General features: G+C 36.7%; 2 protein-coding genes and 2 non-coding genes across 6 annotated transcripts; 2 read left to right on the top strand and 2 right to left on the bottom strand.

The window, feature by feature from the left end:
- Positions 1-272: 272 nt before the first annotated feature.
- Positions 273-4,896, bottom strand: LOC150038063 (uncharacterized). Its single transcript, XM_090311124.1, has 7 exons — positions 4,429-4,896; positions 4,078-4,195; positions 3,715-3,900; positions 2,559-2,650; positions 1,632-2,451; positions 1,130-1,335; positions 273-545 (listed from the first exon to the last, which is right to left on the bottom strand). The coding sequence occupies exons 1-7, from the start codon at positions 4,894-4,896 to the stop codon at positions 273-275; spliced, it is 2,163 nt and encodes a 720-aa protein (XP_090167250.1).
- A 536-nt stretch (positions 4,897-5,432) lies between these two features.
- LOC150038062 (uncharacterized) lies at positions 5,433-8,981 on the top strand. Of its 3 annotated transcripts, none has more exons than XM_090311187.1 (2): positions 5,433-6,844; positions 8,789-8,981. In XM_090311187.1, the coding sequence occupies exons 1-2, from the start codon at positions 6,577-6,579 to the stop codon at positions 8,815-8,817; spliced, it is 297 nt and encodes a 98-aa protein (XP_090167313.1). In that variant the 5' UTR covers positions 5,433-6,576; the 3' UTR covers positions 8,818-8,981. The 3 variants fall into 3 exon arrangements, with proteins under 3 accessions (XP_090167313.1, XP_090167315.1, XP_090167314.1); XM_090311189.1 differs by lacking the exon at positions 8,789-8,981 and adding an exon at positions 7,476-7,661; XM_090311188.1 differs by lacking the exon at positions 8,789-8,981 and adding an exon at positions 7,464-7,661.
- Positions 6,197-6,361, top strand: LOC120072410 (U1 spliceosomal RNA). The gene has a single exon (XR_005480470.2). It is a non-coding gene; the product is annotated as a U1 spliceosomal RNA (small nuclear RNA).
- On the bottom strand, positions 8,913-9,076 carry LOC120072407 (U1 spliceosomal RNA). The gene has a single exon (XR_005480467.1). It is a non-coding gene; the product is annotated as a U1 spliceosomal RNA (small nuclear RNA).
- Between the last annotated feature and the right edge of the window lie 5,498 nt (positions 9,077-14,574).

The raw sequence follows: 14,574 nt of genomic DNA, 5'->3' as shown, positions 1-14,574 counted from the left end.
ATCATTACATTTGTATCAAATACAAAGTGGGTCGTATCCATAGAGTTGGAATGAAGAAAAATAGAGGTGGATGCAACTCAAGAGTTTTCTTCCTTTTTCTATATTTGTTTCATGTCATTGCAGAGTGGCATTTATAGCCATTTTATACATGCCCTTTCCCTTAGGATTCTGGGCAAATCCGAAAAATAAAGAAGGGAATAAATTCTCCTAACCAACAGTGGACAAATGTCCCTATATTACAGGCTGATACAATTTGTTTAAAACAAAATGAATTAGCTGTCTTCTTCTTTCTTTTCCTCTATATCCATTCCAATTATATTTTCTGACTTGGCACTGTTTTTCTTAAGTGGTAGGATCCTATTTTCTGGTTGGTTCTTGCTGGCTTCTTGTACTCTAACATCCCTCCTCAAACTCGTGGGGAGGTCAACCACACCGAGTTTGTTTCGAAGTAGATGGAACTGAGACTGTGTCAACGACTTTGTCAAGTAATCAACAATCTGATCAGATGATGGAATGTATCGTACTTCAATTTTGCCATTGATGACCTGGTCATGAACAAAGTGTACATTGAGCTCAATGTGTTTCGTTCGAGCATGAAAGACCGGGTTTGTGGCTAGAGCTCCAGCACTTATGTTGTCACACTATAAAATAAGTTTGTAGGTTATTTGAATTTGTAGCTCATTCATCAGTTGTTTTAGCCAGATGATCTCAGCTGTGGCATGAGCGAGAGCCGATATTCAGACTCTGTGCTGGATCTTGCAACCGTCGTTTGTTTCTTAGAGGACCAAGACACTAAATTATGTTCGGCATACATACAATAAGCTGCGATAGATTTTCTGTCATCTATGTTGGAAGCCCAATCAGCATCAGAGAAGGTTGTGATTTATAAATCAGTACTAGGCTGAAAGAGAAGGCCATGATGTCTAGTGGCACTGATGTACCGAAGTACCCTCTTCGTTGTTTGCCAATGAATATTAGTAGGTGCCATAAAAAATTGGCTCAAGTGATTAATAATGTTTGCTATATCCGGTCTCGTATGTGTTAGATATTAAAGAGCTCTGATGGTGCTTCTATACATGTAAGGATCAGATAGAGGTTTTCCATCAGTTAATGAGAGGTGTTTACCTACCGTGTAGGGAGAGGCTGTCGGTTTAAGATCTGTGAGACCAAGTTTGTGTAGTAGGTCTTCCACATACTTTGCTTGATTGAAAATGAAGCCAGACTTAAGATAGTGGACTTGAATGCCTAAGAAATAAGTAAGGTGGCCTAGATCCTTCAAGGCAAACCTGCTGTCAAATAGCCTGATGAGTTGTGATATCAGTTGATGATTGCTGCCTGTTATTATCAGATCATCCACATAGACCAGCAGAAAGATAACGGACTCACGAGTGTGAAACATGAACAATGAGTTATCAGCCTTTGAGATTTTGAATCCCCAGCTAACCAAGGCATTACCTAACTTGTTGCTCCAGGCCCGAGGGGCTTGTTAGGCGTAGATTGCTTTGTTGAGCTTGCACACATCTCAGGGTGTTCAGTGCTGACATAGCCAGTAGGTTGCTTTATATACACTTCTTCTTGTAGGTTTCCATTTAGGAAAGTGTTATTGAAATCCAACTGATGGATCTTCTAGCCTTTAGAAACAGCAGTACTGAGAACAACTCGGATGATGGAGGCCTTAACTACAGGTCTGAATGTCTCAAAAAAATCAACCCCTTGGTGTTGATGAAAACCCTTCGCTACCAAATGTGCTTTGTATTTGTCTATTGAGCCATCAAGATGTTTCTTTAACTTGAAGATCCATTTGTTGCCTAGAACATTGTATGAATCTGAGGGTGGTACTAGGTGCCATGTGTTCCTTTGGACTAGAGCTTGATATTCATTGTCCATGGCTGCTTTCCATTGAGGTATGAGAATAGCCTCTTTGACCCTGGTAGGTTCTGTGGTAGTCCAATCAGTTTTAGTAGTTGTGACCAGGATTTTTGGCTTGAAAATACCAAACTTTGCTCTGGTAATCATCAGATGTGTCGGTTGAAGGGAGACTATGTGCTGTTGTTGCTCAGTGGAAACAGTAGGCTGCTGAATAGGTGCAGGGGAAGGTGAATGGTCTGTGTGTGAAGAGTTTGCAATGATTGGTGAGGGTGAGATTGACATGGGAGTGGGAATAGTCATAGGGGAGGGAGTTGAGGAGTTGCATGGTTGATGGATAAGAGATGCTGAAGTGGATGGAATTGGAGATATGATTTGTTGTGCACTAGTTGATGGGTTGAGTGATTGATCTGGTAGAGTAGAATGATGAGTAGGGAGTGTAGGACTTGGTGACAGACTTTGGTGAGGAGTGGTTGTTGGTATAGTTTGATGTATATGTAATGGCTCGGGAAGGACTTGGATGAGAGGGACTAGCATATGTGAAGATAGTGATGAAGGGATGGATTGTAGATTGTCGTTGGTCACCTGAAAATCAGTAGAAAAAGGAAACTCAGTTTCATTAAAGACAACATTTCTAGATATGTATACTTTACCAGATTTGGCTAAGCATCGGTGTCCTTTGTGTAGCACACTGGGACCCAAGTATACATATTTTGCAGAATGATATTGAAACTTGTGATGTTGATATGGTCAAATGCAAGGGGAGCACGCACATCCAAACGTTCTGAGTTTAGTTATATCCAGCAATTTGTTAAACAATATATGAGTTGGAGATTGGCCCTTTAGTATAGGGGTGGGTAAGCCATTGGTCAGAAGATTGACATTGACAAACGCATCCCACTAGTACTGTGAAGGCATAGAGGCTTGTGCTAGAAGTGTGAGTCCCATTCAACCAAGTGCCAGTGTTTTCTTTCTGCTCGTCCATTTTGAGCGGAAGTATAGGGATAGGAATGCCTACTTAGGATCCCCATTGAAGAGCATAATTGATGGATCTTCTTAAACTCACCTCCATTGTCTGATTGAAACATTTTAATACTTGTATCAAACTGATTTTTAACCATTTAAGTGAAGTGCTGAAATGCTGCAAGTGTGTCAGATTTCTATTTAAGGGGGTATGTCCATAGGAATCTGCTATGATCATCCAAGAAGGAAATGTAATATCGAAAACCTGTTGTAGATGGCACTGGGGCTGGTCCCCATACATCAGAGTAAATTAAGTCAAAATTGGCTTTGGCCCTTAATACAGATTGAGAAAACAGGAGAGAATGTGATTTGCCCAACTGACATGAGTCACAGAACATAACTTTTTCATTAACTTTGATGGATAGATTACACTGATCTAATATTGACTTCAAAACTTTGGGGGAGGGATGACCTAACCTTTTATGCCATAGATCCGTTAACTCAAGAACATGGCATTTGATAGTAAAAGTGCTTTTGAGTCATTATTTTTGTCCATAGGTTTGAAGAGTTTTGATCTTCTATGATTTGAGACATCACATGGTCGTTCGGTTGCTTCTCCAAGTTGATAGAGACCATCTTTAAGTGTGCCTTTCACCAGAGTGTTGCCCGAATGCTTGTCCTTTATCATTCAACAACTTTCATGAAATTCCACTAATATATCATTATCTTGAGTTAGTTTAGAGATGCTCACTAAATTCTTTGTAATAGATGGAATGTAAAAGACATCTTCCAAGCTAAGGACACACTGATCATATTTTAGACTTGAGTTTTCTACAACAGAAATGTATAGTTGATCGCCATTACCAATGGTTACAAGATTAGTACCTGAATACTCAGTTGGATTGGCAATATGATTTAAGTCTGCTGTCACATGATTAGTGGCACCACTGTCAGCATACCAATTGACATCAGCTGAATTTTCAGGGTAGCAGTGAATGGATTGTTGAAGTAGAAGGTCATGAAGGCTGGTGGAATGGTGTTGGGTGGTTGTTGATGGCCAGACCCTTTGCCCTGATTCATATTTGGCACATATTCCCGGTTGTATCATTGGTAACACACATCAGTCGCATGACCATATTTGGAGTAGACTTGGCACGGGCAATTGCCCTGCCTCGACCCTGCCTCGGTTGCCACCTCTAGTGTTTGGATAAGAAGGTTTAGAGTTGTTATGCTGGAACTTTGAGTTACCTGAACTAGTGTTGGAGTTTGTAGGTTTGGCACTGCCATTGTCTTTGTTAAATGCAACATTTACATATGGATTTCCTGCAAAAGCAATAGAGGATTTGGCCGAGTTTTGATGCTCTAGCTGTTTCTCGAAGGAAAGGAGTTCAGATTTGCATATCTAACTAAGATATATCCGGTTTACTTTGAATCACAACAACTACTGGGTTATACTTCATCTAGACCAAGTAAAACTTGAGAGATTAAGTTTCAAGGGGATACCGGACTGCTTGCTTGAGCCAAGTTGTCCGAATATAGCTTCATGAGTTTCAGGTATTTAGGCATGGTGGAGTTCCCTTTGTGTGTTTATTGAAACACCTGACGAAGGTAATCCTCTTCAGCTCGTGATTGAACTCCAAAGAGAGCATAGATGACATCCCACATACCTTTGGCATTTTCAAAGCCCATGAGCTGCACAACAACTTCTGATGCCATTGAGTTATATAACCATCCTAATAATAGTTGATCAGCTGTGACCCAGGCCTCATAGAGAGGATTCAACAGTTGTTCACTTGTGGAGCTTGATGCACCTCCGAAAAGATCAGAGACAGCCGTTCCTGCCTCATGTACTGACATACCTTCAATAGGGAGGGAAATGAACATGGGAGGGCAGACTTTTGTACTTGAGAGATGTCCTTCTAGCCAATAGCCTCGAAGAATCGATAAGGGTAGAGTTTTCCATAACATGAAATTCCCTCGTTCGAGCTTAGTGTTGGTGATTTGATTGAGAAGCTGGTCCAATGGTGGAGTGTTGAACTTTGTGGTTTCAGACATTGTTGTCGACATTCCGGAATGCGAGGTGTTGGCCATTGAAGGCTCTGATACCAAGCTGGAATGAAGAAAAATAGAGGAAGATGCATTTTCTTCCTTTTTCTATATTTATTTCATGTCATTGTAGAGTGGCATTTATAGCCGTTTTATACATGCCCTTTCCCTTAGAGTTTTGGGCAAATCAGAAAAATAGAGAAGGGAATAAATTCTCCTAATAGTGGACAAGTGTCCCTATATTACAGGCTGATACAATTTGTTTAAAACAGAATGAATTAGCTGTCTCCTTCTTTCTTTTCCTTTATATCCATTCCAATTATATTTTCTAACTTGGCACTGTTTTTCTTAGGTGGCAGGATCCTATTTTCTGATTGGTCCTTGCTGGCTTCTTGTACTTTAACACATAGTGTCACTAGGATAAGCTACCTAGTCTTATCCATATAGGCTATATCTTGAAGACCATTCCTCGTATGCCTCCACATACAGTTCAAGACTCATACAACAGTTTAAGATGCTAGTTTATTGGATTATGGTTATTTAAGAAATATAAATACAAGATAAGCAATGATTATTTATTGTAATAAATATTGATAACACTTTATTAATGATCGATCAAATGTTACATTTACTATCTACGAGTTTTAGGACATAAAACTCAACAAAGATGACTTATATTTTTAAATTAAATAAGTTAGTCACACTAAAAAATGTAAGTTTCAATTTTAAACTGGGTGGTAAAGTGATTTCTATAGAACTCAAAAGTTATTTTGCGTTTAAGATTTTGGCACGTTGAATGTTGACATTTTACTTCACCTTCATTTTGCTCAGCACATGCCAGACACAATTTCATCAAAGAGTTAACAAAATCTTAATAGTATGGAGCAAAATAAATACTTTTAAAAAATTCAAGACTAAAAAAATCATTTTCTAAAGTTTAGGGATCAAAATAGAATAAGATTCAAAGATCGAAATCGAAATATGGTATAAATCTGAAAATTTTCGATTGTTATAATAGAAGTCCCAAACATGCCCACTCCACCTAAGATGCAAGTTGGGCCCAAACACCACTATTAAAAATAAAAAAAAGTTCTCCTAAAAATATGTATTTAAAAACAACAAATAATTAGAAGAGGAAAAAAGAAGTAACTTTCCTAAAAACATTTATTTTTTTTAAAAAAACCAAGTAATTAGAAGGGCGGAAAAAAAAATTGGTGAAGGGTGGTTGGGTAAGTCATTATTGAAGTCCCACATCGGAGAATCCGGAAACCAAGAAGGAGGAAGCGCACTATAAAAGAGAAATGAGGTTGTACGTTGAAAGGTACATACCTGGACGGGGTCAATGGCCGATCAGGAATAGCCATGGCCTAGACATCGTGACTTCCCTTGCACTTTGGAAGGGTGCGCGTCTAAGGTCTGCCCTTGCCGGCAGAGCCTACGTTATAATTTGTGGTAGTTGGGGCTTGCGTCAACGCGCAGCCCCTCCCCAATCTAATTTCTCTCAAAAGCATTAATTCTCATTGACATTTCATCAAACACCCTAAAGCTGGCAAAAACCTAATGTATCTCTCACTCTCCGTCCATTTCAACTCTCCGATGTTGATGATTTCATGCTTTGGGCAGCGGATGAACGAGTCATGAAGTTCATTAGATGGAACGTCGTTTTCACTTCCAAGGAACAGGCTTTGGATTTCATTAGGGATGTTTGTATTCCGCATCGTTGGCGTCGGTGGCTTATCCGACGATCCGTGTAAGATGGATGTTGGATATGCTGTGGCGAGAGACTATTGGGGTCGAGGAATTGCAACGAAGGCATTGAGAATGGCTGTTCCTGAGGTGTTCCGGAGTTTCCCTGATGTGGTGAGATTGCAAGCGTTTGTGGATGTGGAGAATAAGGCGTCTCAAAGAGTTATTGAGAAAGTTGGGTTTCAGAAGGAGGGGACTTTGAGGAAATATCGCTATATTAAGGGTGAGATTAAGGATTTGATTGTTTATAGCTTTTTGTCTTCTGATTTGTAGATAACAAGGAGGAGGATGATTGAGTGGTTTTGCTTTGATTTATGATCCCTTTTCCTTATTAGACTATTTGGTCATGTTAGTCCTTGCATCAAATATCAAACTGAAAAATCCCTCTGTTTCAAGTTAAGGGCAGAATTCAACTTTGATTCATTGTGTTTACAACTATTTTCTTTTAGTTGTTTTGGCTTTCTGATCTTTGCAGTAATATTGGATTTGAAGTAAATATTAGTTGACTTTACAGAAACCTTACATCTCGTTTCATAACGGTTTTGTTTTGGTTTCTATTTTAAGATCTAGGCTTGTCATTTTGTTTTGTTATCCCCTTTCTACTAATATTATAAACAATCGAAGTCAAATTTTTGGGAAAAAGGGAAATTTGCATTAAAAAACTATTTTTCCAAGTGTTACTTAAAATATGTGAGCATGGCATAGTATAAAATTTATGTTCGAAAACAAAATTGTTACTAAACGGACCTTAATAACTGTTTGTACTCCTAAGTTGCCAACTTTTTTTTCTATCCAAATATTGTTTTGTGCTTGCAACTGATGTTCTTTGTTCTTCTCTGAAGTTCAAATATTAGGTGGTTGACAGGTATAGAAGAGTTTGATTTTTGCCCTCATATTTCTGTGAAGACTTTTTCGTGCCGGCAATGAATGTTATGAATGGATGAAGTACTTCCCTTTTTTCTTTTTTTCACTATATCTATTAGGAATACAGACAGTCTTATATTGAAATATATACGATCATAATCTCCATTGATATGAAACTTCGAACATCATCTATCATTTTTACCTTAAAATTTTTCAATTATTAAAACCCATTTGATAACCATTTCGATTTCGGTTTTTGTTTTTAAAATTAAAAATATTTCCTAATGATTTGCATCTTTAGCCAAATTCTAAAAACAAAAGTTAAACATATTTCTTCTTAAGGGAAGAATCTTATCTATAAAAACCTTCACAGCTATTCCTGTAGCTTTTGCAAAATTTCAATGGAAAGAGTCTAAGAAGCTAATGGTTGGTTCATTCTTCTAACACCACAATCAAAGCTGGACTACGGAGGTCTAAACTTCTGCCATGCAAAAGTAAAACGACTAGAAAAAGTGAACCTTTTTATGAACTCTAAAAGGCTAGACATACTTAAGAGACACGTGCTGGGAAGTAAAGAGCATCTCAAGTTCTAATATAGAAAGAAGGCATCGAACACATCAAGCTCAGGAGCACGTTGAGTTCCTTACAAATTTATGAATTAGTCTTGGCTCTCTCTCACATCACATGAATGATTAATCGAATCTCATCAAATGAGAACATACAAAATATAAATCAGGCGTGTTTGATGTGTCTAGCCAAATTCTAAAATAAAAAAAAAAAACAAATTTTTAAAAACTAAGTTCTCACATCTTTGCTTGGTTTCTGAGTAGAAAACGATAACAAAACGTAAAAACTACCGATCCCCAAAGCGAGTTGTTTGGGCCTTCAAGGAGATTCCAATTATCTGAAGTTGAAAGCACTACATTTGTCACTATCATTTAGAAGAACTCCCAATTTCAAAAAGATTTTGAACATGAAGAACCATTTGACAACCCTTCGAAAATATGGGGATTAAGATACGCGCAGAGACCCATGTTCAGCTGAGAACGACACAACAGGGTTCTCTATCGGTTAACATCTTTTACCTTCCTTCCATTGAAGCAGAAAGTCAAGCGAAAAGCAAATATAATCTCCGTTAAGTTCGTTATTCTCCGGTATATTCCAAAATATATCCCGCTTAATCAATTCATAGTTTGAACCATTTATCAAACCATCCATATCTCAAAATCATTGATGAATCAAATTTATATCACAAATCAATTAACAATCCTATCATATCTCTAATCATTTATATCATAAACAGGTATTTACTCAAAGCATCGAGCTCCATGACAAAGATACCATTATCAGATCATAAAAAGTTACCACGGTGAAAAAAAAGCAAAAGAATACCTGAAAGGTATAGAAGATTTGGAACTAGAATATTGGAAGGGGCCGCGCGAACGCAGGCACCCACTACCACAAATTATAACGTAGGCTCTGCCACTTAGGGCAGACCTTAGGCGGGCACCCCTCCGGTATGTGCAATGGAGGTCGCCAACCTAGACCATGGACCTTGTTGATCGCCCATTGACCCCGTCCAGGTAAGTATGTTTGAAAGTAGGGCACTGTCTTGTATTTATAGCACTTTGTGAGGTACTGGGTGTTCCTCCGATGTGGGACTTCTCAATTGTTTAGTTAAATAGCTGACATTTGGAATAAAAAATAAATGGGCCCCATTTTTTACTTTTATTATTTATGGGTTTTTTTGTTACCCTTTCTTTTTCTATTCAAATCACAAACACAAAAGCACATTTTCCCCCTAAATTATTAGGGTGTTTGGCCACCCACTTGAACTTTTAGTGTTAAATAAACTGAATTTTACTAATTTTCTAATAACTTCACCTGTTATCGATTGTCATCGATGACTAACTCCAATAATAACCGTTATCGATTTTTAAAGTGTTGATCAATAGTAGATAATGAATTAAATAAATTTGCAAATGAAAAATATGTTTATAAGTTTAATTATTAAAGAAAAAATCAAAATGTTTATCAACCAAACCTTCATGTCCAATAGTCTTTTGATTCAAACTTCAGTTGTTTGAATATTGAAACTTAAAAGCCAAAAGTATCTTACATCTTCTTATGATGACTTTATCTTTTCTAACTAAACATTGAAATTCATTAACCAAATTATATATACAAAAAAGATAAATATCAATTTATATCCTTGAATTTTGGGAGTTTGATCAATTTCACCCCTAAATTAATAGTTGTATCAACTTAAACCTTTAATTTTTATAAATGTATCAATTTAAACCTTCCACTATGTTTTATTGGATAGACATTGTGCGGGACTTGTGATTTTCATTACTATGTTGTCGTTGGCACTTGAACCCACCACCAGTAATTCCTTTTTCCTGTTTCTCTCTTTTAATCTCACTCGACTTGTCATTGTTGCTCAATAGTGACCTCACAATCTATAGACCTCCACATGTGCAATCCACAAGAATCCATAACACAATTTTATGACAATAACAATATTTAGAATCAACCAGTACCATAACATAGATATTATTTTCATATAATAGGAGCATTCATGGCCTTAAAACAAAAGGATAATGGCTATTAAATGGGACCTTAATATTAAATGAGAATATAATATTAAGATTCCATAGTGACAACAATTAACATTATCAGGATAACTCACTTCACCATTTGTAGGGGTGTACATGGGTCGGGTTAGGTCGGGTTGGAGGAATTTTGTGGGCCAACCCAAAAATTCGATTGACTAATAATGAACTCTATTGATTCATTTTCGAAGGGTCAACCCAACCCAATCCAAAATTTTCGTGTTGGGTCAGGTTGAGTCACCATTTTTTTTTTAAGGACGACATATCAACGTGAGGTCGGAAGCGTGAGGCCGGAGGACGTGTAGCCGGAAGCGTGAGATCGGAGTCGAAGCGTCGAACGTGAGGCGCGATTTGCATCTTGCGAGTGGAGCGTCGGACGAAGGGAGGGAATCGAGGAGCGTCAGAGCGGAGTGTCAGACGAGGGGAGGGAATCGAGGGACAAGGGTTTGGCTTTAGGAGCGGTGAGGCGAGGAGAGGGAGTAGAAGGTTTATTTGTTTTATTTTTTTAATATATATATATTCAGGTCGGGTCAACCAGCGAGTAACCTGAGACCCGACCCAGAATTCAGTATTTTTATTTATTTTTTAACCCAACCCTTACGGTTTGAGTTGGGTAGGCCAGGTTGGTCAGATTATCGGGTTTTTTGAACACACCTGCCATTTGAACAAAAGAAGTTCGGTAGAAAATATATTCATTAATAAACATCACTCATTTCTGACAAAGTGTAGGGGCTAAAGACTTTTTGAGATCACTTTTCAAAAAATTAGTTTTAGGATAAATTAGATATGAAAAGTCAAAATTGCCCTTAAATTGAAAAAATTCACTTTTAACTCCAAAAAAAATACTTTAATCTTCTTCTCTAGGGGTGTACATAGTCCGGGTTAGACCGGGTTGGAAGATTTTTGTGGACCAACTCAAAAATTTGGGTTGGCTAATAATGAACCCTATTAGTTCTTTTTTGGAGGGTCAACCCAAAATTTCCAGGTTGGGCCAGGTTGGGTTACCGGTTCTGATTTTTTTTTTAATTTTTAATTTGACCGTTTTTTCTGTTACTTAATATATATATACGGGTTGGGTCGGGTCGACCCGACCCTGAAATGGGGTAACATGAGACCCAACTCGAATTTAATATTTTTTACATTTTTAACCCAACCCAAAATAAAATCTAACCCAACCCAACTCTTGCGGTTTGGATTGGGTAGTCTGGGTTGGTCGGATTACCGGGTTTTTTGAACACCCCTATTCTTCTCCTACCCTTTCTATCTTTTTTCTCCAAATTCTCTTTTAACTTCTTTTCCCTCAATCTTCCTTGCCATGTGATGTCCTAGTATTTTTAGTCACTTATGAACATTTTATCATATTTATGGTAAGTTTTCATGATATTTTTTTGTTATTATAAATTTTTTTGTTCTCTACTCTTACTCTTATGTTGACGTTAGGTTGAATTAGGTTAAATTTTCTTATCTTCTTGGGTAAAACTACCAAACTTGAAAGGTATATTTCGAAATTAATTTATAGATTTAAGGTGATTCTACAAATGTTTTAGCAAGTTTTTTTTGTTAATTTTCTTCCTCTCACAGCATCTCACAAACATATCACATCTTCTAAACTTCAAATGTCCAATCCAAAATCAGTGACTTAAGGTGGTTTTACACATGTTTTAGGGAGTTACTTTAGCTATTTTTTGTTTTTTTTTTATATCGTAACATCTCGCAAACATATTGCATATTCTAAACTTCAAATGTCTAATTCTGAATCAATTGTATACTTGTTTTAGGTGATTTAAGGTGGTTTTACACTTTTGTTAACCACTTGAATTATATACTTTTGTTTGTAACTTCTTTCTTAAAAAAAGTTTACAAGAATCGAAGACTTTTCGATAATTTAAGGATGACCTACGACAAATGTAAGCTAAAAGGCCATGATAGATTAACATGTCATAGTTATATTGCATATGCTTTGAAAGATGTTGTTCAACACTTTAGCTATTTTCTTTATTGTTGAAGATGTATGAAACACACCTCATGTTTATCATACAGTTTGTTGCTGGTGATACTTGCAAGATAAAAAAAACATCGACTAAAATAACATTAAACATTACAAAATTCCAAATCTAAAGCATTCCATACCCCTTTGGGAACTCGTCCTATTGTGGCCTAGAACTCATCGTCGTTGTGCTATCGCTTAGAAGCTGGAATAATCAATGAATTTAAAAAATATATATACTAATCTTCGATAATAAGAGACAAATATATTATTTCTAAAGCATCACAAAAAGTGTAAAATCTATAAACATTATTAAGGAACCAATTAAATAAATCTACTGTTCAAAAGGCCCATTGATTCTTCCTTCAGACCTCCTATCAGTAAAACCATTTTTAGTGCATGTCTTTCAAATTTCCTCTACACAGTCTAACATGTGAGATCCAGTAGGCTCTTGATGTTCAGATAGCTAGCAACCTGAATTGGGGTACCAAAAACACACCCATTATTATCCATAACCAACAATGAGAAACCCATATAAGCAACAAATATGAATTCCATTTTTAGGAAAAACATCATTTGCTACTCCTAAGAAATTGAAAACTTGGTTAAATTTGAAGGGGAAGTGTTAAAGGGGCTTGAAGCCTAACATGTCCTACCAAAGAAACATGATCAAAGTAATCTTCAACTATAGTTTTTTTTTTTAAAACAAAGAAGCAAGATAAAAACACAAAATAACGGAGAGTAAGAAAAAAGAAACTCACCAAAATGAGATCAAGTAGGATATTCTGATCGACGACTTCAGAATCTTTATCATCGGGGTAATCAGCATTGTCATTGCTGTTGATCGGGTAACGCCGTCACTGTTGTCGTTGCAATTTGAAGTCGTTGCCGCTGTTTAATTTCCCCTGCCATTCAAAGTTCCTATCGCACATGAGCGAAGACTGTGAATCTCACGATTTCCTTTTCGGAAAATTCATACGGATGGGTCAATTTTCAAGGCCCATTCAAAATTTGGCCCAACTTTAAAAAATACTCGAATTTTGGCCTTCTGATGATGTCAGCTACGTGTAAAATGTTCGTTTAGTCCCTAAAACGCTTGATGTCGCACACGCATTACAGGTTCTTGCTCGTTCATCTCGTTTTGGACGCCTTCCTCTCGTTCTTCATTAGACAGATCAAACGTTTTAAATTTTAAATTTCAGTCTGCCGACTTCTTCTTCCTCTTTCTTCTGCCTTTCTTTTTCTTCTTCTTTCTGAATTCAAATGAAGGAAAAAACTATAAGTACCTATTACTATTAGTGTTTATCACGTCTATTATTGATAATTCTAAAATTTTGCTATATCTTGTAAATATTTTGGTTTATTTTTGTATATTTAAAAACAAACCTTATTTTAACAATATTTTTCAGTTGAAACAAATGGTAACAACATGATACAATGATCTCTTCATCTTCTATACAGTCGTTAGTAATATTGCATCTACTTTCTAATTTTAAGACACCAACTACCCCTTCAATTCAATTTCCATAGTTTATTTTAACTGAAATTTTTCGAACCAATTTCAAAGTTGCAAAGCATATTTTTTGGAACAAACTTTTAAATTGAAGAACAAAATAAAGGATCAACCAGGAATTAAATCTGATGCCCACAAAAGAAGCATCTGACACTATCTCCTAAGGCTTCAGGCTTCAGGCTAAATGCAGAAAGTTATTCCCTGTGGGATATATCTTTTGACTTCACCAAATGGCAATAAAAATCTGTTTCCTTTTTCCTTTTGCTTCCCTAATTATTCTTCCTACCTTTTTGACTCTCATTAAGAATCTCAATGAACTCGAAAGGGAAGAATTTTATCTATAAAACATTCACAGTTATTCCTGAAGCTTTTGCAAAAGTTCAAAGGAAAGAGACTAAAAAGTAATGGTTGGTTCATTCTTCTAACACCACAATTCAAAGCTGGACTACAGAGGTCTAAACTTCTGCCATGCAAAAAGTAAAACAACTGAACCTTTTTGTGAACTCTGGAAGGCTAGACATACTCAAGACACGTGTTGGAAAGTAAAAAGCATCTCAAGTTCCAATAGAAAGAAGGCATCAAACACATCAAGCTCAAGAGCACATTGAGTTCCTTACAAATCTGACTGTCTTTGCTCTCGAGAACATTCAGGCGCGTTCAACAAGTTTTTAAAAACGAAAAGCGAGTTGTTATCTGAAGTTGAAAATGTTGTCACTATCATTTGGAAGAAGCTCCCAATTTCAGAGAGATTTTGAACATGAAGAACCATTTGACAACCCCCAGGGACTAAGACAATCGATTCGTAGCTCGAACCATTTATCAACCAATCCATATTCTAAAAATAAATGAGCCCCATTTTTTAGGTTTTTTTTTGGTTACCCTTTCTTTTTCTATTCAAATTACAAACACAAAAGTACACGAGTTGGCTAAAAAACATGGCAGGATTTTGTCCCCCAACTTTTAGTGTTAAATAG

This window comes from Benincasa hispida, chromosome 2 (assembly GCF_027475165.1).
Source record: "Benincasa hispida cultivar pf3 chromosome 2, pf3_genome.v1.1, whole genome shotgun sequence".
NCBI classification, from domain to species: Eukaryota; Viridiplantae; Streptophyta; class Magnoliopsida; order Cucurbitales; family Cucurbitaceae; genus Benincasa; species Benincasa hispida.
Note: the sequence above shows the minus strand (reverse complement) of the source record. Positions and strands in the feature narration are given on the sequence as shown.